The sequence below is a fragment of the Anolis sagrei genome, chromosome 5 (genome assembly GCF_037176765.1).
Source record: "Anolis sagrei isolate rAnoSag1 chromosome 5, rAnoSag1.mat, whole genome shotgun sequence".
In the NCBI taxonomy this organism is placed as follows: Eukaryota; Metazoa; Chordata; class Lepidosauria; order Squamata; family Dactyloidae; genus Anolis; species Anolis sagrei.
Genome location: NC_090025.1, coordinates 182,065,921 through 182,091,669, shown reverse-complemented (window position 1 = coordinate 182,091,669; position 25,749 = coordinate 182,065,921). Strand labels below are relative to the sequence as shown.

The 25,749-nt window shown below is 45.0% G+C and overlaps 1 protein-coding gene across 4 annotated transcripts in view; it reads left to right on the top strand.

Moving 5' to 3' along the window:
* Positions 1–10,152: 10,152 nt before the first annotated feature.
* Positions 10,153–25,749, top strand: part of LMO3 (LIM domain only 3) — a 97,595-nt gene continuing 81,998 nt past the window's right edge. The window contains exon 1 of one of the 4 annotated variants that reach the window (XM_060776632.2): positions 10,153–10,670. Coding sequence is in view for 1 of the 4 variants with exons in the window: in XM_060776631.2 (XP_060632614.1) it covers positions 20,888–20,912 (25 nt within the window). In the remaining 3 variants the exon portion in view is untranslated. Of the gene's footprint in view, positions 10,671–18,649; positions 18,881–19,667; positions 19,749–20,554; positions 20,913–25,749 lie in introns of those variants that run through there. The other 3 variants (XM_060776633.2, XM_060776634.2, XM_060776631.2) reach the window with 3 other exon arrangements.

Genomic DNA, 25,749 nt, shown 5'->3' with positions numbered 1-25,749 from the left:
ACTGTTTTTTCCACTTTATAAAAACAGAAGTAGAGTTTTGTTCACTTGTGGTCCTTTGGGTTAGCATTTTTCTGTAGAGAATTGCAGAAAATTCGGTTGTCTGCCTCCAATCCTTGGAAGCTCTCTTCTAGTTCCAAACAGGCTCAACTGAAAGCAAAGGCTTTCTCTATAGCTATGTTCAGAACTTGGGATTCTTGTTCTGTTCCACCAACACTAGATTTCTGTTGTTCCACAAGCATGAGAAGTAAGCTTAGTCCTGCTGTTTGCCCCAGTGAAATTCTTGTCTGAGTTGGCAGCCAGACCAGAATAGTGAATGTACTGCTTCTCCTCATGTCCCTCCTCGAGACTTACAAATGTCCAGAGCCAATTTCTACTGGAGGCAAGAACTCTAGCTGTTAACTTCTTCTGACTCCCTCTTCTTCTGGGTGATGAAATAATATTGTCATTATGTTCTAATTGGCAGGTGCATCCCTTCTCCTTTGAAGATGTAAGGTGTGTGTGTGTCAGGATGTCACACCTTCTGCCTTTGAGGGGGGACATGAGCTGACAGCAGCATATCCTCTTCCATTTTCAGATGGAGGTGCTACCACTATGGCATCCTTTTCAAGTGCTGGTTGAAAGATGGAACTAATTACTAATGGCACTTTGGGTGCAATTACACAGTACAATTAATGAAGTTTGAGACCACTTTAACTTGCTTGGCTCAATGCTACGGAATCATAAAACTTGGCCATTTTACAAGGTCTTTCGACTTCTCTGCCAAAGAGTGCTGGTCCCCCCCCCCCAAACTACAAATTCCAGGAGTAAGTTTAGAAAGCATGGAAAATAGCAAAGCCTATAGAAAGGAATGTCTTCCATTGGAAATAGCCAGAGACACAACCTGGAGGAGCCAGAAAATAACTAAAGTATCCTCTCTAGGAATTCCAAATTGAATTCTAGTGGAATCACACCATAGAATTGCCCAGAAAATTCATAGTGAGTACATACATTGTTGGATGTAGTGGCTGAAACTGCAGGTACCAGTCCTGTTTGCAGAGGCGGCCCTAGATAACTTTCAGTGGTAAGCAGACAGTATTTTGGTGCCCCCCCCCCCCAAAAAAAACTAATCACTGATATATATTTTCTGTTCATCATGGGAGTTCTGTGTGCCATATTTGGTTCAATTCCATCATTGGTGGAGTTAAGAATGCTCTTTGATTGTAGGTGAACTATACATCCCAATAACTACAACTCGCATACGTCAAGGTCTATTTTTCCCCAAGAGTGCCTCAAGAGCGCCCCTGGGCAAAATCAACTATACTGCAAATGCTTACTTTGCATAATGGGTTGAGCCGCCCCTGCCTGTTGGTATTACTGGGGGGGAGGGGGTGAATACTGCATTTCATAGACCTTGTGCAGGTGAAATTCAGTTCAGCACTTGTGAATGGGACAGCATCCCTCTTCACTCCACCTGAGGGCAGCATATCAAATAATATAGTTGTGTCCTGCACCAAAATAGAATGGTAATTGCAACCTGCCCAGCATGTACCTGCCCAACATGTACCTGCTCCTATTTGGATTGCTTTTGCTTTTGCTTTTTAGGAACAGAAGTACACCACTTCGCCTTGCCATAATTGGTCTGCAAACCTTCAAATTTAATATTTTTACCTCTGCTTCTGATTGTTTTGTTGGGTTCTTATTGCTTTTCTCGCTTTCATTCTTTCATTTGTCTTTTTTGTGGCCTCTTAAACATCTTGAGCTACACAAGAAAAGGCAGGGGTGAGCATTTAAATCAATGAACAATAAGAAGTTATACAAGGAGGCTCTTAGAGAGGGGGAAAGGCCAATCCAGTTATTATTTCTCTTAAAGCAAAACTTTTTTTTCGTATTATTATCCCTGTGCCAGAATAATAAAAAGGCTGAGATTTAAGCGGCAGCTCTATGTGCACATGAAAGAGCAGGGCTTAATTCCCAGAAAACAGGACCAGGATCAGGCTGCAAATCCCATTACCTCCCAAATTTCAAGAGCACGTAGGTGGGTTGGGGGTGTGAAGTCATTACACCAATTGCTTTGTTGTCTTGAGATTTGAAATTGCTACCTGTTATACATAATTTCTCAAACAGTGAGCAGTATCTATTTTGTTACTCACAAGCAAGGAGGAGGGGTAGCAAGCAACTGCGAGTGTATATGTGGAAAGGCCAGCATTTTAAAGTTGTTATGGGTTTTTAGTCTCCTACCATCACTTTAGTTGTGTGCAATACTCTCATTCTTTGAACAGAGGGGTTTTTTTAACTTTCTTAACTCTCCCCTCTTCTGGAGAAGTTTATTCGATTCATTAGGAACGGCTTTCAGCTGTTCTCTAAACTGTTATTGTCTGGTTTTCCTCGCAATGAGAGGTCACTTACTGTTGCCATTATAAACTCAGGCAATCTTTCTTCAGCTGTTTGTTCTAACTTGGCTGTTTTGAAATGAGAGCTGAAACTTGTTGCATGTGGTTTTTCAGTCCAGGTGTGTTTACTACGGGTCTGCACAATGCACACACATCTCCCAGACACATTATTTAAAGTACATGTGTTTTATCTTACTCCAGGCAGTTCACAGAATTAAAACAAGGAAGTTTTACACACTTTACTTTTAAAAGCAGAGGTATAATAACAATCTGGAAAGTCTACAAAGAAAGATCTGGTTGAAAAGGTAACATAAACTTCACTTTATGAAGCCATGAACACACCATAGTGAACTTGAAGCTTATATGAGGCTCTCATCCTTTCATGGGACAAAGAGAGTGGACATTTACACACTTGCATTAATAATAAAACCACCAGTTTTGGCATCAAAAACTTGGGAAAGTGTGGCTTCTTTTAAATCTTTCTTGACAAACTATGTTCCCAAGAGTATGGGATTTTTGGTGGTCTGTGCAGTCTTCAGAAGCTTCCAAGAATTGAAAACTGGCACCTGGACAATAGGTTGCCTTTGAAGATTGTTCAGAAGCTCCAAATGATCCAATGGGTGGCAGCCAGATTGCTCCCCAAAGCAGAGTACAGGGAGCACACAACCCTCCTTACACCAGCTCCACTGGCTGCCAGTCTGCTACCGAGAATAATTCAAAGTGCTGGCTTTAGCCTATAAAGCCCTAAATGGTTCCAGCCCAGCTTACCTGTTCAAATGGTTCATAGATGGAGGTCTATGAACCATCTCAGAGGCTAAGATCATCTGGGAAGGCCCTGCTCTCAGTTTGGCCTCCTTTGCAAGCACAAATGGTGGGGACAAGAGACGGGCACTTCTCACTGGTGGCCCCTCATCTATGAAATGCCCTCCTCAATGAAATTAGACCTGCACCCTTCCTCTTGGCCTTCAGAAAAAGGCAAAAACATGTCTGTGGAAGCAAGCATTTGGCCAGTAAGCAGAATAAGAAACAAACATGGATTATGTGCAATTGTTATTTGATACTGAAATGGTCTGGACCATGCTTTTGGATCATGTGATTTTAATGTTTATATTAACATGTTTTTAATTCCTTGTTTTTATGTTTAAATGTAGTTACATTTTATGATTTAATTGACAGTTTTATGTTACTGTTGTTTTATGTTAGGTTTTCATGTTTGGTAAGGCATTGAATTTTGATATGAATATGTCAGAAACTGCTTTGAGTTCCCCCAGGGTCAAGAAAAGTGGTATATAAATGAAGTAAATAAATAAATATTACAACCATGGGTTGTAATAGAGCTAGGAATGTGTGTATAAATTGTTACCTATTTGGTCCATTTTTGCACGTGGACACTTTTAAATCCATTCAGTTCCATTTCTGCTACAATTTGATATGCATTCCATATTTTTCAACCAAAATTTCTCTTGAAATCTGCACTTCTAAACATATATTGATAGCTTTTTAAGCTGTCAAGTTTGTTTGGAAATTTAGGAAGTACAAAATTATAATCCTTATCTTGGTTTGGGAAGAACAGAGGAGTCCATATATTTTGATGGTAGATCCATTCTGGAGGTAACTCCAAATTTTAAAGTAGCTGTCCGAGGTACTGATGATTAGCACCTTGGATAGCTCCTTGAACAGTCTTATTTAGATTAAAAATTATACTGGATTCCCCTCTCCACAGTCACAGAAGCTATCTGTTGTCACTGCTCATATAGCATTTCCCTCTTCTTTCTGTTAATAAGAATCCAGTCTGAAGATGAACTTTGGGTGCTTGCCTCCTGTTGTAGATTATGGAAGATACAGAAATATCCTTGTAAGTCCCTTGAGCCCACCACTGTTTCACAAGTGAACCAACAGGTTTGTAAACTCCATGCCCAATTTACCTTATATTTAATAACATTTTTATAGATAGAAACTAAAAAACTATAAAACAAAAATTCAAGAATACAGAACATAAAAAAGAATGTAAAAGAAAAGGAAAAGAAGGAAAATTTGACTTCCAATCTTCCTTTTTGGAGATTTTATATTCATACCTTTTGCCAAAAAATTCTGCATAATCCAATTATTCAATAGCCTATTCTTTCTAATCATTACAATCAAAAGTTGCCAAGTCATTTTATGTATCTATTTATTTTGCACAAAGCCTATAAGGATTGTCTAGTCTTTGAGAAATGTCTCAACTGGTCTTTCTCTTATCAAACTAGACAATTTGTCCATTTCTTCTAAATCTATCAATGTCCTCAACCACTCCTGCATGGTAGGTCATATTGAATTATTCTATCTTTGCTGATATAGCAATCTTGTTGACATAGTCATATACTGAAGTACTCTTCCATGACTTTTTAAGAGTTAGAATCTTTGAAAATCTAGCTGGAGCAAGACAGCACCAAGGAGGAAAAAAAGGTGATGAACTGCTACATCTCTTGGGACAGGCGATGAAGAGAAAAATGGGGGGGGGGGGGGACAGGGTGAAGAAATTGAGCTACTGAAGCAACAGCTACAAAATTGCAAATAATGAAATCTGTGAAAGAGAAACCTGCAAATGTGGAGAGCTGACTATATGAGCATTCAAAATAATAAACAATGAAATAACTAAATCTAAGTATCATCCAGATTGGTTACAGGAACATCCAGGAATGAGCATATTACACCTATCCTAAAGTTACTCCACTGGCTTCCAATTAGTTTCTGGTAGGGGTGTGCACAATATCATTTTAGTCTACCGGATTTGGAGAATTCAGCTGACAAATCCCCAGAAATGGGCCTGGTGGGGGGCAGCTGAAACTTTAGCCAATACAAATCACAGCAGCCAGATCTTTTTGACTAATGGGGACTAATGGGGCTGAACGGCACTCAAATTAGGCAAACTGTGGCTCCTCCTCCTCTTTCTTCCCCAGCAGCCTCCTCCATCCCTTTTGAAAGCCCACCCCCCACACCAGCATTTGCTTGAGGCAAATGGGAACTCACTTCCCCAGCAGCACTTTGCGCAGTGCACACATTGAAGGCGACTCTGTGCTCCCTCCAGGGAGCATGATGGGAGTTGAGGGTTTTCTATGTGTGTTTCTCAATTTCTTTCTTAGCCAGTCAGAGACCTGATTGACTGAGCAATGGTGTTGTGCCTCTGCTTATAGTCTGTCTGCGCTATCTTCTTGCAGCAGCTGAGGATGTGGTCTATTGTTTCATCTGCTTCCTTGTAGAGTCTACATTTGGGATCTGTTGTCAACTTTTCAATTCTGGCTTTGATGGCATTGGTTTGAATGGCTTGTTCTTGGGCTGCCAGAATCAGATCCTTAGTCTCCTTTTTCAAAGTTCCATTTGTGAGCCACATGCAGGTCAAGGTCTTTAGGTACTGAACGCAGTGTGCCGATCACCATTGTCGAATTGCTTGTTCTTGGGCTGCCAGAATCAGACCCTTATTATTGTTGTTGTTGTTGTTGTTGTTGTCTTCACACGACCAACTAAGCATTTTAAAGACCCTCATGATGACTAGTATTAAGACATAGAGTGAATCTACACTGTAAAGGTAATGCAGTTTGACACCATATTAACTGCCATGCCTCAGTGCTATGAATCATGGGAGTCAAAGTCTTTAGCCTCCTCTGCCATAGAGGCCTCACCAAACTACAACTCCAAGAATTCCATAGCATTGAACCATGACAGTTAAACTGTATTAATTCTTCAGTGTGAATGCACCTTAAGACATATTATCCCCACAATTAACTCAGTCAGGAGTAAAACTGTATGTAGTTGGTTCAAAATAATTAGTTACTTGTAATTAGCTTCTTTCGTGATAAATAAGGAATAACGATGTCATACTATGATTATAACACCAGAAGGCACAATTTGATTTCTTTTCAGTGTAATTGTAACTGTTTTAGTTTCTTTTACAGTTATTGAAGGGCTTCCTATTCAGGCCAGCAGTTTTTAGTATTCACATGCTTTTAAACAATTAATTTAAAATTACCACTTGGGTTCTGTTTTAAAAATGTAAAGTACTGCATCTTAAAAGACGCACATTTAACAGCAGCTAGCTGCTTACTTGGGCCTTGGCCTTGGAAGCATGTTTTAATCAACTGCTTTGTAAAAGTAAGATTTCAAGATCTGCTGAGGAGGTATTTGATGTTTTTGCTGCTCTTTATCTGAACACGGCTATCTTGAAGCAAGTTGATATTCTTCACTTGGAGACTATAGCTGCTATTATTATTATTATTATTATTATTATTATTATTATTATTATTATTTATACCCCTCTTTATCTCCCCCGAAGGGGACTCAAAGCAGCTTAATATAAAAGCATCAGCATAACCATTTAAAATATACAAACATACAAACATTAAAACAGGATTATATAGAAACAATATATAGCCAGCCTCAGTTAGCAATCTGGCTGCAGCTCTTTGGACTAGCTGGAGTTTCCAAACACTCTTCAGAGGCAGCCCCACGTAGAGCGCATTACAGTAATCCAGACAGGATGTAACTAAGGCATGGACCACCATGGCCAGATCTGGCTTCTCGAGAAATGGGCACAGTTGGCACATACGTTTTAATTGTGCAAAGGTCCTTCTGGCCCCTGCTGATACCTGGGCCTCCAGGTTCAATACCAAATCCAAATTGCAAACCTGTGTTTGCAGGAGGACTGTGACCCTAACCCAGCACAGGCTGGGTAAGTCCCTCCAGCAATGGAGTCCCATTAATACTCCTGGCCATCCTCTGTTGTTTCTGTGATTTCAGAATAGGGTAAATCAGCAAGAAGGAGGGGCGATTGATGGAGCTCTGTGGCCACCGAGGAGCAGTGGTGGCAGTGACAGGGAGGAGGAGACAGTCCAGTGGAGAAAATGAATCCTGGGCCATTTAGACCATGACATTGAATTCAGTATATATACTGTGTATGTGGGCAGATTTACACCAGGCTAACCTGCCCTGAGTGTAGACACGCCCTGAGACAGCCATCTGATTTTACCTTGCATTCTCTTCATTAGGCCTGCCAGCATACAGTTTCGCTGTATCCTGAGTTTGGAGCACTGAAGAAGTTTTGATCATTTGATCACCTGCATTGGCCAATGTCCTGATAGGAAAACTAATATGGTCTCTTATGGGCTAACCCAGAAAGATGCTTCTGTATTGCTTTGGTCTTGGGAAGTCAGACTTGGCCACAGTAGTCCATGATCTTGTTACATCCCAAATAGACTACTGCAACATGCTGTGCATGGGGTTGTCTTTGAAGACTGTTATTGACACAGTTTCAATGGATGTAACTTTGGCTCCTGCTTGTCCAGTGTTGATGGATATTTTTCAATTAGTGCAACCTGAGGATGTGGACAGGATCCTTTGAGAAGTTAGAACTACCACATGTATTCTAGATCCTTGCCCTTCCTGGCTGATCAAAACAGCCTGGGGAGGACTGGCAGAGTTGGTGAAGGTAGTAGTCAATGCCTCCTTGGAACAAGGCAAAGTTCCAACTGGCCTAAAGCAGGCAGTTGTGAGGCCTATATTTTAAAACCATCCCTGAACACTTCTATAGTGGACAACTATTGGCCAGTGTCCAAGCTTCCATTTCTGAGCAAGGTCTAGAGCATGTGGTGACCTCCCAGCTCTGGGGATTTCCAAATGAAACAGATTATTCAGATACATTTCAATCTGGTTTCAGGCCTGGTTATGGAACAGAGACAGTTTTGGTTGCCTTGGTGGATGACCTATAAAGAGAGCGAGACAGGAGAAGTGTGTCCCTGTTAGTTCTCCTGGATCTCTCAGCAGTTTTTGATACCATCCACCATGATATCCCTCTAGGTTGTCTTGCTGGGATGGGGCTGGGAGGCACTGTCTTACAGCAGCTCGGGTCCATTCTGGAGGGCCTTTGTCTTCATCTTTCTTTGATTGTTGCAAAAGTAGTTTGTGCTCAATTTAGGGAGGAGGAAACAAGAAAGGAAGGAAAATCTTGGCCTTCCCTCAAGGCTCAGGCAAAAGCAAAGTACTGCAGTTTTTGCCTGAGCAAGGATGTCCTTCCTCACTGATAATTGTTGCCATCTTGGCCACATTCTGATGTTGCTTGCAGACATGTGCCCCAGTTTTAATCTCCGAAATGGTGGAGTGCATGTGCTAGTAGGCCGCCATATGCTCACTGAGGTACCATAACCCCAGCCTGGCTCTTAATCAGGAGCAGAGCAAACGTGGAGCTCTTTTTTCTTTTTTTAACAACAACCGGGTGAATGAAACTTGTTCCATCCGCAAATTTGGTCCCAAGAGCCCTCTTTCTAGCAGAGCCAGCCTGGGTCCAGTTTCCATCTGAAGAGAAAGTTAGCAAACAGCCCACAGAGAAGCAAGGAGGGGGTGGTGCTGCTCTCCAATTCCAAACACAGGCTTCCAAACTTTTGTTTGCCTGATGGCCTTGGGCTTTTTATATATGTTTTTTTTTCCTGTTGTAGCTTTCAAATCCGTTGGCAAACAGCTCACTTGCAGCTCTGCTGGCAGTCCTTGGGGGGTTCAAAATAAAGGTAGCTTGTGAACTCTGTTCTCCTTCAAAACTAATGGACTGTTTTTTATTTGCCCCCTTCTACCACTTCCCCGCTGGCTGGTAGGCACATCCATGGGTGTGCTTGTGTGTGTTTTTACACGCTCGCAGCCCCCCTTCTTCCTCTTCTTCCTCCCCAAATGGCCCCCTTTGTCCACTTTTATGAATTGGAACATGCACTCCCAACGTGCTCACGCGGGGAATCCTGCCCATTAATTAAAGGACTTGTCAGCCCCAATCCTGGATTCTTACAGTGTAGGCAATGTCTCCCCTTTTAAGTGCAAAACCATAACATTACCATTTCCCCAAGTGCACTCTGTTTTAGGCTGCTTTCCTAATTAGAGGAATGATAACAGCCTTGCTGATTGGCATTATAAAAGCACTAGTTTGGCTTCATCTGTCCCAGGTGTGCTGTGTAATTTTTTTTCCCCTCCCTCCCCTCTTCTCACCGCACCTCTCTTCTTCATTGTTCCTTAAAGTTTTCATCTGAGGAATTAATTCAGATAAAAAGACATTAGAAAAGAACCTCTACTGCCAAAGCCCATCAGCGAAACCTTTTATCAAAAGTACAAACTATACAAGCTGGAGATTCTTTCTTTTCTTTTCCCTTTCTTTCTTTCTTTTTTTACCCTTTTGTTTCTGAGGGTGGAGAAAAAAAAAGAAGAAGGAGAAAGAGGAGGAAAGAAGGGAGGGAGGAAAAGTGTGGTGATGGTGGGAAGAGGGGAAGGGGAGGAGGGGGGAACCCACTCGAGTTCTGTCAATGGACTGAATGCGCCATTAAAACTGGCGTCACTACAAAGGTTAGCGTAGATCTAACTGTCAATACAGTGAGTGGAGTGGAGTCCAGTAAAGGGAGGGAGGGAGAGCTTTGGTGAGAAAGAGATACTTTGATATTTTGGGATGTTAGAAGGGTGAATGTGAAAAATTGGAGGTTGGGGATCTAATTACCCAACCATAATTGGGGGCTAGGGAATAAGTTGCAGTCCTCTCAACTCACCGCAGATCAATTATGTTAAGAGAACATCTGTAAGTAGAACTTAATGAGGTCCATTAGAGCAACATGTACAGCCTCCTCTAACCGTACTTGTCAGCTTCTTGGATGAGCCAAAGAGAGCTGCTAACTAGGGACCTGGTGGAGGTGTTTAAATACTGAAGGAGGCGAGGCTGGCCCACTCAGGTTTTTGTGTTCAGCTGGGGAAGAAGAAAGTAGAGGGGGGAACCGAGGGGGGAGGAGAGGGAGAGAGAGAAAGAGAAAGAGAAAGAGAGAGAGAGCAGGCAGGCGGCAGGCAGGCAAGCAAGCAAAAAACTGGGATTTGCTCCCATTTGATGCTACTGAAACTCAAGCTGGGGAAGGAAGGGAGGTGGTACTAGGATCAAGTACAGTTTTTCCTCTTGAACTGAGGGTGTGTTGCGCGTGTTTTGCCACCCTTCTTGTCAAGGGGACAATTGGAGCTCTCTTTGGAAACCAAAGCAAACCTCTTCCTCTCTTGATTTTGGGCTCCCAACTCAAAGGCGCCCAAGGTCCATCTCTCTCTCTCTCTCTTTCTGGGACTATCTCCAGCATCAGAGGGGAAGGAGGGCCAAATAGATAGAGACCAAGTCTATCATCCAGGAACTTCAGAAAGAGGAGAGCATCTCTTTATTTATATTTTTTGGGAGGGGAAGGACCAAAGTGTCCCAGCGGCGACAAACTTGAAGACTTCTTTCAGCTTGTATTTTTTTTTTCTGCAGGAAGCTTTCCTTGCACAAAGGTAAGTCTTTTCAAAAACCCTCTTCTTCTTCTCATCCAACCTTTGCAAATGTGTAAAGAGAAAATTAAATGGAAGGGGAGGGATAGAGAGAGGCACCAGGTTGCAAAACACAGAGATTAGGAGTAGGGGCTTCAAAGCAACCCATGTTGTCGAGAAATTGGAGAGAGTGTTAAGTTTCTTACCCTCTTTCCCCGCTGCTCAGTGTCCAAAATGGGGACAATAATAATAATAAGAGATAGGATGCAATGGATTGTTTTGGGTTACAGTGAGAACCGGAAATGGCTTCGAGGAGAATTCGGGTCTAATTCGGGTTGCGATGCGAGTCTGGAGTTTTGGGAAAAGCGGATGGAGAGAAGCAGAGGTTTCAGTCTCTGTATTGTCGCTGGGTTGTTGTGAGTTTCCCCGGGCTGTATGGCCATGTTCCAGAAGCATTCTCTCCTGACGTTTCGCCTGCATCTATGGCAGGGCATCCTCACAACCTCTTAGGATGCCTTGCCATAGATGAAGGCGAAACGTCAGGAGATAATGCTTCTGGAACATGGCCATACAGGAATCGCTAGGTTGTTGTGAGTTTCCTCGTCTGTATGACCACGTTCCAGAAGCATTATCTCCTGACGTTTCTCCTGCATCTATGACAGGGCATCCTCACAACCTCTAAGGATGCCTTGCCATAGATGCAGGCAAAACGTCAGGAGAGAATGCTTCTGGAGCATGGCCATACATGAATCGCTGGGTTCTTGTGAGTTTCCTCGTCTATATGACCACTTTCCAGAAGCATTATCTCCTGACGTTTCTCCTGCATCTATGACAGGGCATCCTCACAACCTCTAAGGATGCCTTGCCATAAATGCAGGCAAAACGTCAGGAGAGAATGCTTCTGGAGCATGGCCATACATGAATCGCTGGGTTGCTGTGAGTTTCCTCGTCTGTATGACCACGTTCCAGAAGCATTCTCTCCTGACGTTTCGCCTGCATTTATGGCAGGGCATCCTCACAAACTGATGAAGGCAAAACGTCAAGAGAGAATGCTTCTGGAACATGGCCCGGGAAAACTCACAACAACACAGTTTCTGTCTCTTTTCGCCCTTGTCTGGAGGGAGGAAATTTCACTTCTTAGTCTACCAAAATCCTTCGCCTGCCCTCTTCCTTTATGTCCCTTTTTTCCCAGCGATCCGATCTGAACAAAGTGGGATTCGGGTTGTTGTGTGTTTTCCGGATACCTTCCAGAAGCATTCTCTCCTGACGTTTCGCCTTCATCTATGGCAGGGCATCCTCACAGTTTGTGAGGATGCCCTGCCATAGATGCAGGCGAAACGTCAGGAGTGGCAGACAGAGATTGTGAGGTCTCAATGCCTGCCGTAAACCTCACAACCTCTGAGGATGCCCTGCCATAGATGCGGGCGAAACGTCGGGAGAGAATGCTTCTGGAACACAGCCATACAGCCCGGGAAAACACACAACAACCTAGTGATTGCCTTCGACGATACAAAGTGGGATTGCAAGTCCACTTGGTCTCCACTTTGAATGCTTTTCTGCTCCCCTCTTTCAAGCCTTTGAAACTGGGTCCCCCTCACCATTCGCCTTTATTTTATTTTGCAATTGTGTGCGTGTGATTGTGATGTATCCCTATATATATATATATATATATATATATATATATATATATATATCTGTGCTGTAAATGGCATGATTGGGGAAAGAGCCTGCTTTCCAATAATTTAATTCATGACAAAACCTAATTACTGTCAGGTAATACCCTGTCAGCTTTAATGCATTTCATCAGTCATAATGAAAAGAAGAGCATTTTATGACCCATCTAATTATCATTACATTTTAGGGGGAAATGAATGGCGTGGCGCTGAATGTTAACTATTCTATTTTATTCCTTGACACATGTGGTTTGGCATCTCTCTCGCTCGCCATGAAACACCCCCCCCCCCCCCACATCCCAATCCCCCTTTTTCTTTCTTTTTGTCTTTCTTTTAAAAAAAAGCCTTGATTGCAATCATCGCCCCCGTTCTCTTTCCCGACGAGGCGCGGGGCTTGTTTGTTCCACGCGCGAAAGTGGGGCCAAGTGTCGCGCGTGGATCCCTCTCCTCTCTCTGTCTGGGGTCGGGGCTGAACCCGGGTCCCTCTCTCTCTCTCTTTCTCTCTCTCTCTCTCTTTCCACGCCGGCGTCCAAACCCAGGACTAATTACCGCGCATGATGTCACCGTCGGCAGAGGCATCATCCCATCATTTAATTAGTGGAATGATTTAAACAAAGATTTGCATAGGATGCACTAATCAGTTGCCATGAATTACGGAGGGAGCCGTTGCCAGCGAGGGGTAACAGATCATACACAGGGAGAGGTGTCTCTTCTCTTCTCTTTGGAGGGAGGGAGGGAGGGCTGCGTGGGGGGAGGAGGAGGAGGAAGATGGCACGCGAGGATTTCATCTCCTTTCCCCTAATTAATTTAATTGTCCTCATTAGCGGTACCATTTGTTCTGGTTTGATTTCTCCCGTTCTGCGCGCCTCACCTCTCTCCCTCGCAGGCTCGGCGGCTGCTGCTGCTTCTGCTGCTCTCGCGTGGCCCCCACTCGCGAGGAACGCGTGGGTTGCGAGGAACACGCGTGACAAGGTCCCTTTGGAAGGGGAGAGGCAAAAGGGAAAGGGCTGCCTGCCTGGAAACACTTTCCAAGGGTTGCTGTGAGTTTTCCGGGCTGTATGATCATGTCCCGGAAGCATTTTCTCCTGACGTTTCGCCTCTTATGGCAGGCATCCTCAGAGGTTGTGGGTTCTGTTGGAAACTAGGAAAGTGGGGTTGAATTGTCCAGGGTGGGAGAAAGAACCCTTGTCTGTTTCAGGCAAGTGTGGATGTTGCAATTGACCATTTTGATTAGTAATGCCCTTGCAGCTTCAAGGTCTGGCTTCTTACAGCCTGGGGGAATCATTTGTTGAGATAAGCAAGGTAGTTTTATATATCTGTGGAAGGTCCAAGGTGGGAGAAAGAACTCTTGTCTGTTTCAGGCAGGTGTGGATGTTGCAATTGACCACTTTGATTAGTATTTAATGGCCTTGCAACTTCAAGGTATGGCTTCTTACAGCCTGGAGGAATCATTTGTTGAGATAAGCAAGATAGTTTTATATTTCTGTGGAAGGTCCAAGGTGGGAGAAAGAACTCTTGTCTGTTTCAGGCAGGTGTGGATGTTGCAATTTGCCACGTTGATTAGTATTTAATGGCCTTGCAGCTTCAAGATCTGGCTTCTTACTTCCTGGGGGAGTCATTTGTTGATATAAGCAAGGTAGTTTTATATATCTGTGGAAGGTCCAAGGTGGGAGAAAGAACTCTTGTCTGGTGGAGGCAAGTGTGGATGTTGCAATTGGTCACTTTGATTAGTATTTAATGGCCTTGCAGTTTCAAGGTCTGGCTGCTTACTGCCGGGGGGGATCCTTTGTTGGGAGGTGATTGGCTGGTCTTGATTATTTCTTGTCTGGAATTCCCATGTGAATTCCACTTTCCAAGATTGCCCCCCCCCCCCACCGGTCGAAAGGGAACCGGAGGTGAAAGGGTGTGCCGCCCTTTGCCTTGTTGCCTCTTGAGCCCAACCCTGATTTGGAGGGAGTGGAGTGTGTGTGCCTACACACCAAAGGTGCACTCACATTGTAGAACGTATGCACTTTGACTCCACTTTCACCTCCATGGCTTAGTGCTACTGAATCCTGGGAGTTGTAGTTTCAGAAGGCCTTTAGCCTTCTCTCTACCCAATATAGTGCTGCTGCTTAAACGAACTACAACTCCTACCATTCCATAGCATTGAGTCCTTGCAGTTAAATAGGTGTCGAACTGCATTCACACTGTTGTCAAAGGCTACCATGGCTGGAATCACTAAGGGCCCTTCCACACATAACCCAGAATATCTGCTTCCATATAACCCAGAATATCTACTTTGAACTGGGTTATCTGAGTCCACACTGCCATATATCCCAGTTCAAAGCAGATAATGTGGGATTTTATTCATCTGTGTGGAAGGGGCCTGAGTTGTTGTGAGTTTTCCAGGCTGTCTAGCCATGTTCCAGAAGCATTCTCTCCTGACACTTCACCTGCATCTATGGCAGGCATCCTCAGAAATTGTGAGGTCTGTTGGAAACTGGGCAAGATGAGCCATTCAATGCTCATCATGGTGGCCAGTTGCGACCTTAACACTTGCCTCCAACATTCAAGACTTCTTTCTCTCACCCTAGACATTCCACAGATATATAAACCCTATTTTCCTAGTTTCCAACAGAACTCACAACCTCTGAGGATGCCTGCCATAGATGTGGGTGAAACGTCAGGAGAGAATGCTTCTGGAACATGACAATACAGTCCAGAAAATTCACAGCAACCCAGTTCAATTCATACTACAATGTAGATTGAAAGGGGATTGGGGGTGGAAGGGTGTGCCACTGCATGCAAAGGAAAATGGGTTCCCTTGGAACTAAAAAGACCAGTGTCCACTAATTACAGTAATGCAAATATATCTAAACACATAGAAGTGCAATGTATATATATAAATATTGACATTAGTGTTTGTGCTGCTACATGCCCATTCTTTTGAGCCCAAAACACAAACAGAAGGGGGAGGAAGTGTTGTAGTGATTTTGTGTTTGTGTGTGTAGAATGAATGACACTGCTTTAACTGCCATGGCTCCATGCTATGCAATCCTGGGAGCTGTAGTTTGGTGAAACACCAGTTTTACAAGAAACTAAAGAACTTGTAAAACTACAACTCCCAGGATTCCATAGCATTGAGACATGGAGGTTAAAGTGGTCTGAAACTACATTAATTCTACAGTGTAGCTGCACCACAAGTCCTGCCTGAGTGGCTTTATACTGGGTTGCTGTGGGTTTTCCAGGTTGTATGGACATGTCCCAGAAGCACTCTCTCCTGACGTTTCGCCCACATCTATGGCAGGCATCCTCAGAGGTTGTGACGTCTGTTGGAAACTAGGAAATTGTGGTTTATATATCTGTGGAATGTACAAGGTGGGAGAAAGAACTCTTGTCTGTTGGAGGCAAGTGTGAATGTTGCAATTAATCACTTTGATTAGCATTGCAAAGCTATACAGGTTCAAGGCTTAGTTTTTGTATAGTTTGGTATGTAACATAAGTCCCATAAGGGAGGAGGGGGTAAGCCCCACTTGGACATTTGTGCCTTCCATTTCTTGCTGCTTATTATTGTTGTGATTGCTATTAATATTCTGTTGTTGTTGTTGTTGTTATTTGAAACACATCAAGATGAGTCCACAGCAGACAAGATCACTCTGCTGGCTGTTGTATTGGATCACACCTCAGACACTTTCCAAGTGTCTAGAACTGTGTGATGTATATTATTATTATTATTATTATTATTATTATTATTATTATTATTTATTAGGGTTGGTGCATTATCTGGCCTTAGGAAGAGCCAGGCTGATGACAAACCCCTCCTAGGCTTCAAAAGCTTTGCAAAGCACCTTTTCTCATAATGGGTGTCATTCATTTTCTCTTTAAGGGATGGGGGATTCTGACATCTTTAAGGAGGGGGAAAAAAACCTTTGTGGCAATCTTGGTGTGAGGCTCTTAATGGCAGGCAAGCGAGGGTCGCTTTGAAGTCTGGCAAAAGGCGCTGGCAAATTCTTAATCGGTTTCTTCCCCCCTTTTTTCCCCTCTCCCAGCTGTAGGGTTGACTCTTTTCAAAAGGGAAGGCGCCTGGGGGGAGGTGGGGGGTTATTTACACCAGAAGGAGGCTCTACGTGGGGTCGGGAAGGGGGGGGATAGGAAGCCCCATCTCTTAATATTTTGTGAGAGGGAGCAGCATCCAGCACTGCACTGAAATGTGTATGCTTTCAATCCCGGGCCTGAAACTTAGCTCAGGTTGAGAGCATCCAGCCTTGGTGGATGTCTAGAGCAGGCCTGGGCCAACTTGGGGACCTCTAGATGTTTTGGACTTCAACTCCCACCATTCCTAACAGCCTCAGGCCCCTTCCTTTTCCCCCTCAGCCGCTTAAGCGGCTGAGGGGGAAAAGGAAGGGGTCTGAGGCTGTTAGGAATGGTGGGAGTTGAAGTCCAAAACACCTAGAGGTCCCCAAGTTGGCCCAAACCTGTTCTACCCCTTCTTCAAAACCTCCCTGTTGCAATTCCTGAACTAGTCCCCAAAAGGTCCTTTGAAAGGATGTATAAGAAGAAGCCAAGGTGGTTTTCTGCTGCTCCAGAGACTAGGAAACAGAGCAATGGATTCACATTGTAGAGAAGAGAGATCCCACCTAAACATTAGGAAGAACTTCCTGGCAGGAAGAGCTGTTGTTCAACAGTGGAATGTGGTGCTTTAGTGTGTTGGAGTCCCCTTCTGTGGAGGTTTTTCAGCAGAGGCGTGGAGGGCCATCTGTCAGGAATGCTTTGGTTGTATTTCCCTGAAAGAGGGAAGGGTTGAACTGGGTGGCCCTTGTGCCTCTTCCAAGTCTGGATTTCTAAGTTTTAAGGGATGGGGGAGTGAGGAAAGGCTTCAGGGTTGCTGTGAGTTTTCCAGGCTGTGTGGCCATGTTCCAGAAGCATTCTCTCCTGACATTTTGCCTGCATCTAGGGCAGGCATCCTCAGAGGTTGTGAGGCCTATTAGAAACTAGGAAAATGGAGTTTATATATTTGTGAAATGTCCAGGGTGGGAGATAGAACTCTTGTCCATTTGAGGTAGGTGTGGATGCTGCAACTGGCCACCTTGATTAGCATTGAATGGCCTAGCAGTTTCAAGGTCTGGCTTCTTACTGCCTGGGAGAATCATTTGTTGGGAGGTAAACAAGGGAGGTTTATATATCTGTGGAAGGTCCAGGGTGGGAGAAAGAACTCTTGTCTGTTGGAGGCAAGTGTGAATGTTGCAATTGGCCACCTTGATTAGCATTGCAAAGCCTTGCAGCTTCAAGCCTTTATATTATTTAAGATCATTTTCGTATGGTTTGGTATATATGTGAGAGGCAAGTGTGAATGCCTTGATTAACACCAAAAAGCCTTGCAGCTTCAAGGCCTGGCTGATTCCTTCCTGGGTGTTAGATGGCCCTCATTGTTTCCTGTCTGGAAGTCCCCTGTTTTCAGAGTGTTGTTCTTTATTTACTATTTTGATTCTGGTGGGTTTTTTAAATACTGGTCGCCAGATTTTGTTCATTTTCATGGCTTCCTCCTTTCTGTTGCAATTGCCCACATGCTTGTGTGGATTTCCATGGCTTCTCTGGGTAGTCTAATCAAGGAGGCCAACTGCAACATTCACACTTGCCTTCGACAGACAAGAGTTGGACCTTCCACAGATATATAAACCTAGTTTCCAACTGACCTCACAACCTCTAAGCATGCCTGCCATAGATGTGGGCGAAACGTCAGGAGAGAATGCTTCTGGAACCTAGCCATACAGCCCGGAAAACTCGCAGCAACCTAGTGATTCCGGCCATGAGAGCCTTCGACAACACAAAGAAAGGCTTCTCTTTTAGGATCCCTTTCCCATCTCCAACCCTTCCCTTCCTAGGAAGCCCAAGGGCCTCTCTTCCCAAAGGGGGAAACCCAGCCTTCAATGGGGGGCTCCACGTGGGAGGAAAGTGACAGGCGCCACGAAGGAGCTCTTGGGCTCCCAACTTTGGGGGAAGGGAGAGCGGCCCTCTCGTCTCCTGGGAATGTGGCAGGGATTTCTTGCAGAGAGAAGGGGATTTGAGTGGGGGGCTTCTCCCTCCCTCCCCCCCCCCCCAATCCCAGCTTGGTGGCTCGTGCCTGGCGCCTGCAGCTGCTTTCCTCCGACTTGAACTCGCCGCCTCGTAAACTGTTCACTGGGGGGGGGGGGGGGGGTGAGCGACAAAGCCCAATCTGTCTCCGGGCTGCTTTGCGCTGTGGCGAGCGGGCTTTGCGGCTTGCGAGAGGGAGGCGGGGGGCGACGAGGAGGAGGGGAAGGAGGGAAGGAGGGGGTTGGGGGAGAGAGGAGGGGGGCTGTGTGTGCGTGCGTGAGAGAGAGAGAGAGAGAGAGAGAGAGGAAGGAGGTAAATAGCCTGCTACCGGACGCCAGTTCCTCAGCTCCTCTCCTGCTTCTCCAAATCCCACTCCACGCCGAGAACACGAGTGACCTTTCTCCCCCCCTTTGCTGTATTATGTCTGGCTGGTTAAGGGATTGCGTCCTGCAGTTGGTTCAGCCCCTGACTTCTTCCAGCTCGGCTCAAAGCACGCTGCTGCTTTAGGTAAGTTCTTTCTCTCCTCCCTCCTTCCCTCCTCCCTCTCTCTTCTTTCCTTCTCTCTCTCTCTCGGTCCCGATTTCCAAGGCTTCCTTTGGCTTGAGCCTAAACCCACAGGCATCCTTGTCCCCCTTCCCTAGAAAGGCCACCTGTAGCTGGGGCTCCGTTTCTTTAGTTTTTGGGGGGAAGAGAAGCAGGCGCCCTCTTTCTGCGCCCCTCCTTCTCTCCGCGTCCGCTCAACTCCTTCCTTTCCTCTCTTCCCTTCTATCCTTTCCTCTCTTTCCTTCCTTCCTCTTCCCTTCCTTCCTCTCTTCCCTTCCTTTCTTCCTCTCTTCCCTTTCTTATTTCCATTCCTTCCTTTCCTCTCCTTCCTTCCTTCCTCTCTTCCCTTCCTTTCTTCCTCTCTTCCCTTTCTTACTTCCATTCCTTCCTTTCCTCTCTTCCCTTCCTTACTTCCATTCCTTCCTTTCCTCTCTTTCCTTCTTTCTTTCTTTCCTTCCTTCCTTTCCTCTCTTCCCTTCCTTACTTCCATTCCTTCCTTTCCTCTCTTTCCTTCTTTCTTTCCTTCCTTCCTCTCTTCCCTTCCTTACTTCCATTCCTTCCTTTCCTCTCTTTCCTTCCATCCTTTCCTCTCTTCCCTTACCTTCCCTCCTTCTTTTCCTCTCTCCCCTTCCTTCCCTCTCTTCTCTTCCCTTCCTTCCTCTCCTCTCTCCATCCTTCCTTCCTTCCTTCCCTTCCCTCCCTCCTCTTTTCTCTTTCTCTTCTTTCCCCCTCCGACCATGCTGCGCGCAATCTCTGTCCTTCCCCAAGGAGAGCGCCTCGAAAGTGGCATCTAGGGGTCCCGAAGTGACTTTGCCCGTGTCGAGTGGAGAAGGTAAGTTGGGGCCAGTGGGAGCCTGAGGCGGGAAGGGAGGGCTCTGGGTCAGGATGTGGGGCTTGGGGCTTCCTCTCTTTCCCCCTCCTGGCCCCCATACCATACCCACCCCTCTCTCCTCCTTTCTTCCTCTTTCCTCTTGCTGCCCTGCAACTTTGGGCTGGAAGCACTTTGGGGAGGTGTGTGTGTGCGCTTTTGACTCGTCTGGTTTTGGCCGGGCACCGGAGAGTCCTGGCTCGGACTTTGGGGAAGGAAGGGCCCGCTTGGCGTGGCTAGTTGGAACAAAGTCAAACAATGGAGCCCAGGCTGGCCTTTTCCTGCCCCGAAGCGGCGAGCGCGCCTCTCCAACGCCGTGGCGAGAGAGAGAGAGAAAGAGAGCAGCTGCTTTCCTTCCTCGCCTTCCTTCCAACCCTTTCCCCCTCTCCTCTAGATAGGAACCGGGTTCCCTTTCTCTTCTTTCCAAACCCCAACTCTTTCATAAAGAGGCTCGAAACGGTGTGGACAGGGCGCAATGTTGAGCCCTTCCTGCCCTCTCCATTCGCGATCAATTTGGAGAAAGATCGGAGCTTGGAAAGCAGCCTCCCCGGCTTTTGTCATGGAGATCTCTTCCTACTCTTTACTCGTCTCTCTTCTCTCTCTCTCTCTCTGATCTCCAGCCCCAATCCTTCCTTTCTGGCTGGGATGTTTCCTCCTACTATTGTGGCATGGCTCTTCCTTCCAAACCCCGAGATCGGGAAAGAAGAGAGTTCAGGGAGCCACCGGGATCTGTCCTCCTTTCGCCACTATCATCACTCTCTCTCACACACACGGATTTCCCTAAGAGGACTTCACGCTGGCAAAGGCGTCCTGCGTGTGTGTCTGTGGCTGTGTGTGTGAGAGAGAAAGCGAGTGCGCGCGGCTTTTCCTCGCAGCCCAAGCGTCGCCTTCTTCCCAAGTGCTTCTCTCTGCACAATAGCCCTTCTCTCCCTCCTCTTTCTCTTCTCTCTTTCGCCTCCTTCCTTCCCCGGTGTCCAGCACTCTCCTCTTCCACTGGACCCACACGGGGAGGAAGAGGGGGCTGGGGAGGCTGGCCTGCTTGCCCATTGCCTTGCCTGGGCTCAAAGCGAAGCAGCTCCCTGGGAAGTCCCTGCCATCCCCTCATGCAGAAAAAGGAGAAAAGTTTTGGTAAGGTTGTTGTCATCGCGTCTTCGGGTGTGTGAGTTGTCTGTCCGTCTCTCCCTCCCTCTAGCATCCCTGTGTCTATATGTGTGTGTCTATACTCTATATATCTATTTCGAGGGAGGAACAGGGGGAAAGCAAAGCTACCCTTTGGCCATCCATCCAAGCCTGTCCTGAACTGTCCTGTTGGACAGGATGGTGTTTTCTGCAAACGCCTTGGGTCGGGGATCTCCAAACACAACCCCTCCTGATCTGATTTAGGAATTGTGATGGATCTCTTTCTTTTCCCCTTCTCCCTGCCGCATTACTAATACTAATAACTAGGACAACAAAGCCAAGGCACAGGCTGTCCTTGCCTGGCTCTGGCAGGGGTGATGAGAAGAGCCAGAATTGTGTTAGAGATACAAAAGAGGAGGGGTCTTTGTTGTTAAAGTGTGTGTTTCCTCTGTCCTGCTCCTGTGTCTGTCTATGTGGGTGAGAATGTGTGTGTATTAATTTTTCTCCCCTTTTTTTTTCTTTTTTTTGCATGTGAACTGCATCAAAATTGAGCTCACTCTTGCAAATCTCTTGTTGGCCTTTGCCAACCACTAGCACTTTGCTGCCATGGTAACTGTAATTAAACTGATAAGAGTGGAAAAATGTCAGTATCTCTCTGAGTCTTACAGCTGCATTGGAAGAAAGGAGGGGAGGAGAGAATCAAATTGGCTTCCAGCAGCACCGCATTCAGTTTGGAAAGGGGCAGAGGGGGGGGGGGGGAGGTGGAAGGAAAATGGGAGGGGGAAAAGTGGTGTATTAAACAGTTTATGGGTGACAGACTTTAAAGAAAACAGCCACACTTGAGTTCTTGGCGTGGGATGGATATATATATATATATATATATATATGAGGAAGACAGAGAGAGATGTTTGCACTTCCTATCCCTCTGAGAGCTGGAGGATATAGAGAAGATGTGGGCCAATGAACAGAGAAACAAGCTTTTAGGCCCGAAACCAAATGGCTTTTCAGAAATAGAGGAGGTGACAAGGAGGGGAGGGCGGAAAGTGAGGAGGAAGCCTTTTGTCATTCTTGGCAGAACCAATTTCTTTCTTCTGAGCTGGTGTTAGGTTTTTGTTTTGTTTTTTTGTGTGTGTGGAACAACTTGAGAAACTGCAAGTCGCTTCTGGTGTGAGAGAATTGGCCATCTGCAAGGACGTTGCCCAGGGGATGCCCGGATGTTTTGATGTTTTGCCATCCTTGTAGGATTTGCAGTTCCTCAAGTTGCTCCTGACATGAAAAAAAATCCTTGTGGGAGGTTTCTCTCATGTTCCCACATGGGGAGCTGGAGCTGACAGATGGAGCTCATCCGTGCTCTCCCTAGATTCAAACCTCTGACCTGTCAGTCTTTAGTCCTGCCAGCACAAGGGTTTAACCCATTGCGCCACTGGGTGCTAGTTATGTGATGGCATATCTAGCTGCAAAAAATGCCACCTTACCCTAATCTGTACCCTACCCTACCCTCCTCTTTCTTCAAAGCTGCACCCAAAGTTCCCAGCAAGTATGGCAGAAATGTGGTGGTCTTGTGAGGGAGAGAGTGCTGGCGGTGTGCATGTGTGTGGTTTTGAAAACAAAATGTCCTTGCTTGAGGATGACAGCAATTAGCGTGAAGTAGACAAAAAGTCCCATGTTCCGAATGGCAAAAGGTGGCAGGGTGAAGTCCTGGGTGTTACGGAGTTGCGATCACTTTGTTGTGTTTGTATCTGAAAGTGTAGGGAGGGTATGAGGGGAGATGAATGGCACAGAGCTAGGGAACATAATGGAGGCAATGGAGCATTGGGGTGGCGCACAATGCAATCCTGGCAATTAAAAACTCACCAGAGTTTTTGAAATGCAATGGCTCCTGCTTCTTCTTGGCTTGCCACGCTGCATGGCTATTATTCCATGTGTCTGTCTCCATCTCTCTCCCTCTTTAATTATGATTTCCCTTAACCTGTCAAACAATTCAAATGTAGCAGGGGCCTCTGAGGCAATAGGATTTTCTTCCCCCCACCAAACAATTTGCATGCCAGTCTGAAGGACTCCTGAGGTGTGGGGAGGAATTCCAGAACGTGCCTGTTTATCAAAATGGCTTTTTGTCGAAATAGGCATTCCTTCCTTGAATAAGTGTGTGTTACCGAGGGAGTTCCAGCAGCTACTTTTTGAGCATTGGATTAGCACTCCCCCGAACTTCAGCGCTCAAATACTTCTGCACGCCCAACAGCCTTTAAGTTGGAGCATCCTAGCTTTGGAAAGGGTCTTAAATTGTTAAGGTTGCTGCCTTATGCACATTTATGCAGAGAGCCCAAGTCCCTCTGAAATCAATTTTGTCCGCTTCTCAGTAAATATGTACAACGTCATGTCTTGTTCATAGGTATTTAGTAGGCACTGTGCAGTTTTGCCTCACAGCCCAACCCTATATATTTCTGTTTGCAAGTCAATCTTAGTAGAGAGAGAATGTGATATGTTCACAATTCATGGCCACCCTTTGCGTTTCGATGGCGAACAGAAGCAAACTTCGAAGGTCTTGGTTAGCATGGAAACATTCTGCATAAGGAACTGGGTATGCTCTTTTGCTAATGGATAGGACTAGGCTGAAAATCATAACTCAGCGGCCCCAATTAATATTTCTTGCAATCTGGGATGGGTGTTGTGAAGGGGAGAATTAGGAAATGGAGAAAGAGAGAGCTGTGTTGAATTCTCTACCCAGTCCAAGTGTTCAGGGAGCAGGTTAAAATAATCCATTTTCACCTTTATGGAGATTCACTTTTGAGGAGAAAAATGTAGACACAGTTCAGCCAAATTGAAGGAACCTTCATTCGTACTGATTTCCTAAGGGTTGCCTTATATTGACATCAATTGGTCTGGAACATGCTTGGTTGGAGTGTCTTAACCAAAGTGTCCTTAATCCCTATCTACTAATGCATCTGCTTGCAGACTCAGCTTGGCATGCAAGTTCATATGATGCCCCCTTGGTTTGAGCTTCCTGCAGTAAGTCCCAAGCCCTAAAGTCTTGAAGAAGTTTCAGGCTTACTGCATTGCGAAATAAGTTGTCTGTGTGCATGGGAGTCCATGTCAGAATCGTATTAAAGTGCAAAAAGAGCAACTATAAAAGTGGTTATTTCTCATTTGAAAACTTGGCAAGCTGTTGAACTGCAACTGCATTAGTGTCAAAGCCACAGTCCTCCTTATTTAGTGAACATAGTGTTCATTTAGGGATATTTAGCTTTGATTTAGAGCATTCTAGTGGGAAATGGAGGCAATATCATGTATTGGTGTTTTGCGTTGTCTTCATTACATGAATGGGATGTCTGTCTGAAAGAGGTGGATGATACACCAGAGCAAGAGAGCCTGTACACATTGCCATAGCTTGGCATATACATTTACCCTCTATAGGGCTTGTATATGAGTTGTGAATTTGCTAAGTGGCCATAAATAATGTTCTCCTGCTCTTGCTTAGTTAGCTCCAACCCCCAGTTCATTATGGGGTTAATAATAGCATACAGGGCCACTGCAAAATGAGACGAGATAATGTGCATCTCTTTGAATTATTGAGATGCAGTATAGAAAATGTCAGAAATATTTTGTTTGGAATCATTGCTATTAATGTGCCATCACGTCAGCTTTGACTTATAGTGGTCCTGTGAATGAGGAACTTCAAGGTTCCTAGTTATCAACTATCCCGTCTTACAAATTCAGGGCCATGGTTTCTTTGTTCGACTACATCTACATATAATGTTGTCTCCCTCTTTTCCTATTGCGATCCTTCCATGTGTGCCTTCAAGTTGCCTGTCGTCTTTTTGTAACCGCATCAATTTCATAGGATTTTCTTAGGCAAGAAATGCTTAAGCATGGTTTTGGCACTTTCTTTATCTGAAATAGAGCATACAGCACCTGGTATTCATTGGCAGTCTCCCATCCATGTATTAACCAGGACTGACTTTGCTTAGCTTCCCAGATTAGACTGAATCGGGTACCTTTAGCATTTTTAGTCTTGCTGAAATAAAATGATCTGTGACAGCTGCTGTTATTTATATGAGATATGAATCTACCAGAACACTGAAAGGGATTTTTAAAAGTAATTTAGGTTTAAATACCACTACAGTAACAATTTTGAAAAGTAGCAGTAGTACTACTACTACTACTAATAATACGATGAGGATTTAAAGATCGAACTGCAAAGACTCTGGCACAAGCCAATAAAGTTGGTCCTGGTGGTGATCGGCACACTTGGTGCAGTGCCTAAAGACCTTGGTCTGCACTTAAAAACAATCGGCATTGACAAAATTACCATCTATCAGCTGCAAAAGGCCACCCTACTTGGATCTGCACACATTATTTGCCGATACATCACACAATCCTAGATACCTGATGTATCCGACGTGTGATCAAGGGTCCGACGTGTGATCAAATACAAAAACCAGCATCGTGATCTTGTTTGCTGTGTACTAATATTGTTACATATCAAATAATAATAATAATAATAATAATAATAATAATAATAATAATAATAAAGCTTTATTTAAATCCCCCCTCTCTTTCTATACTTTTTTTGTAATTTACTAAAAGAATTTGTTTAACTCCTCCTGACCTGTTGTACAAAACACATTGTTGGTGTCACCGCAACACCCACAACAGAACATGAAGCATAGCGTAAGCCAGCCATTGAATCATGTGATATTCCACCCCAATTATTTAGTTAAGTCACAAGCCCCAGATTTATGAAAGAACAGGATGATTCCCCCTTATCCATGGGTGATACTTGTCCAGAAACCACAGATAATGATAAACACAATTCCCCAGCCCAAAAATGTGTTACACTGGAAGACCT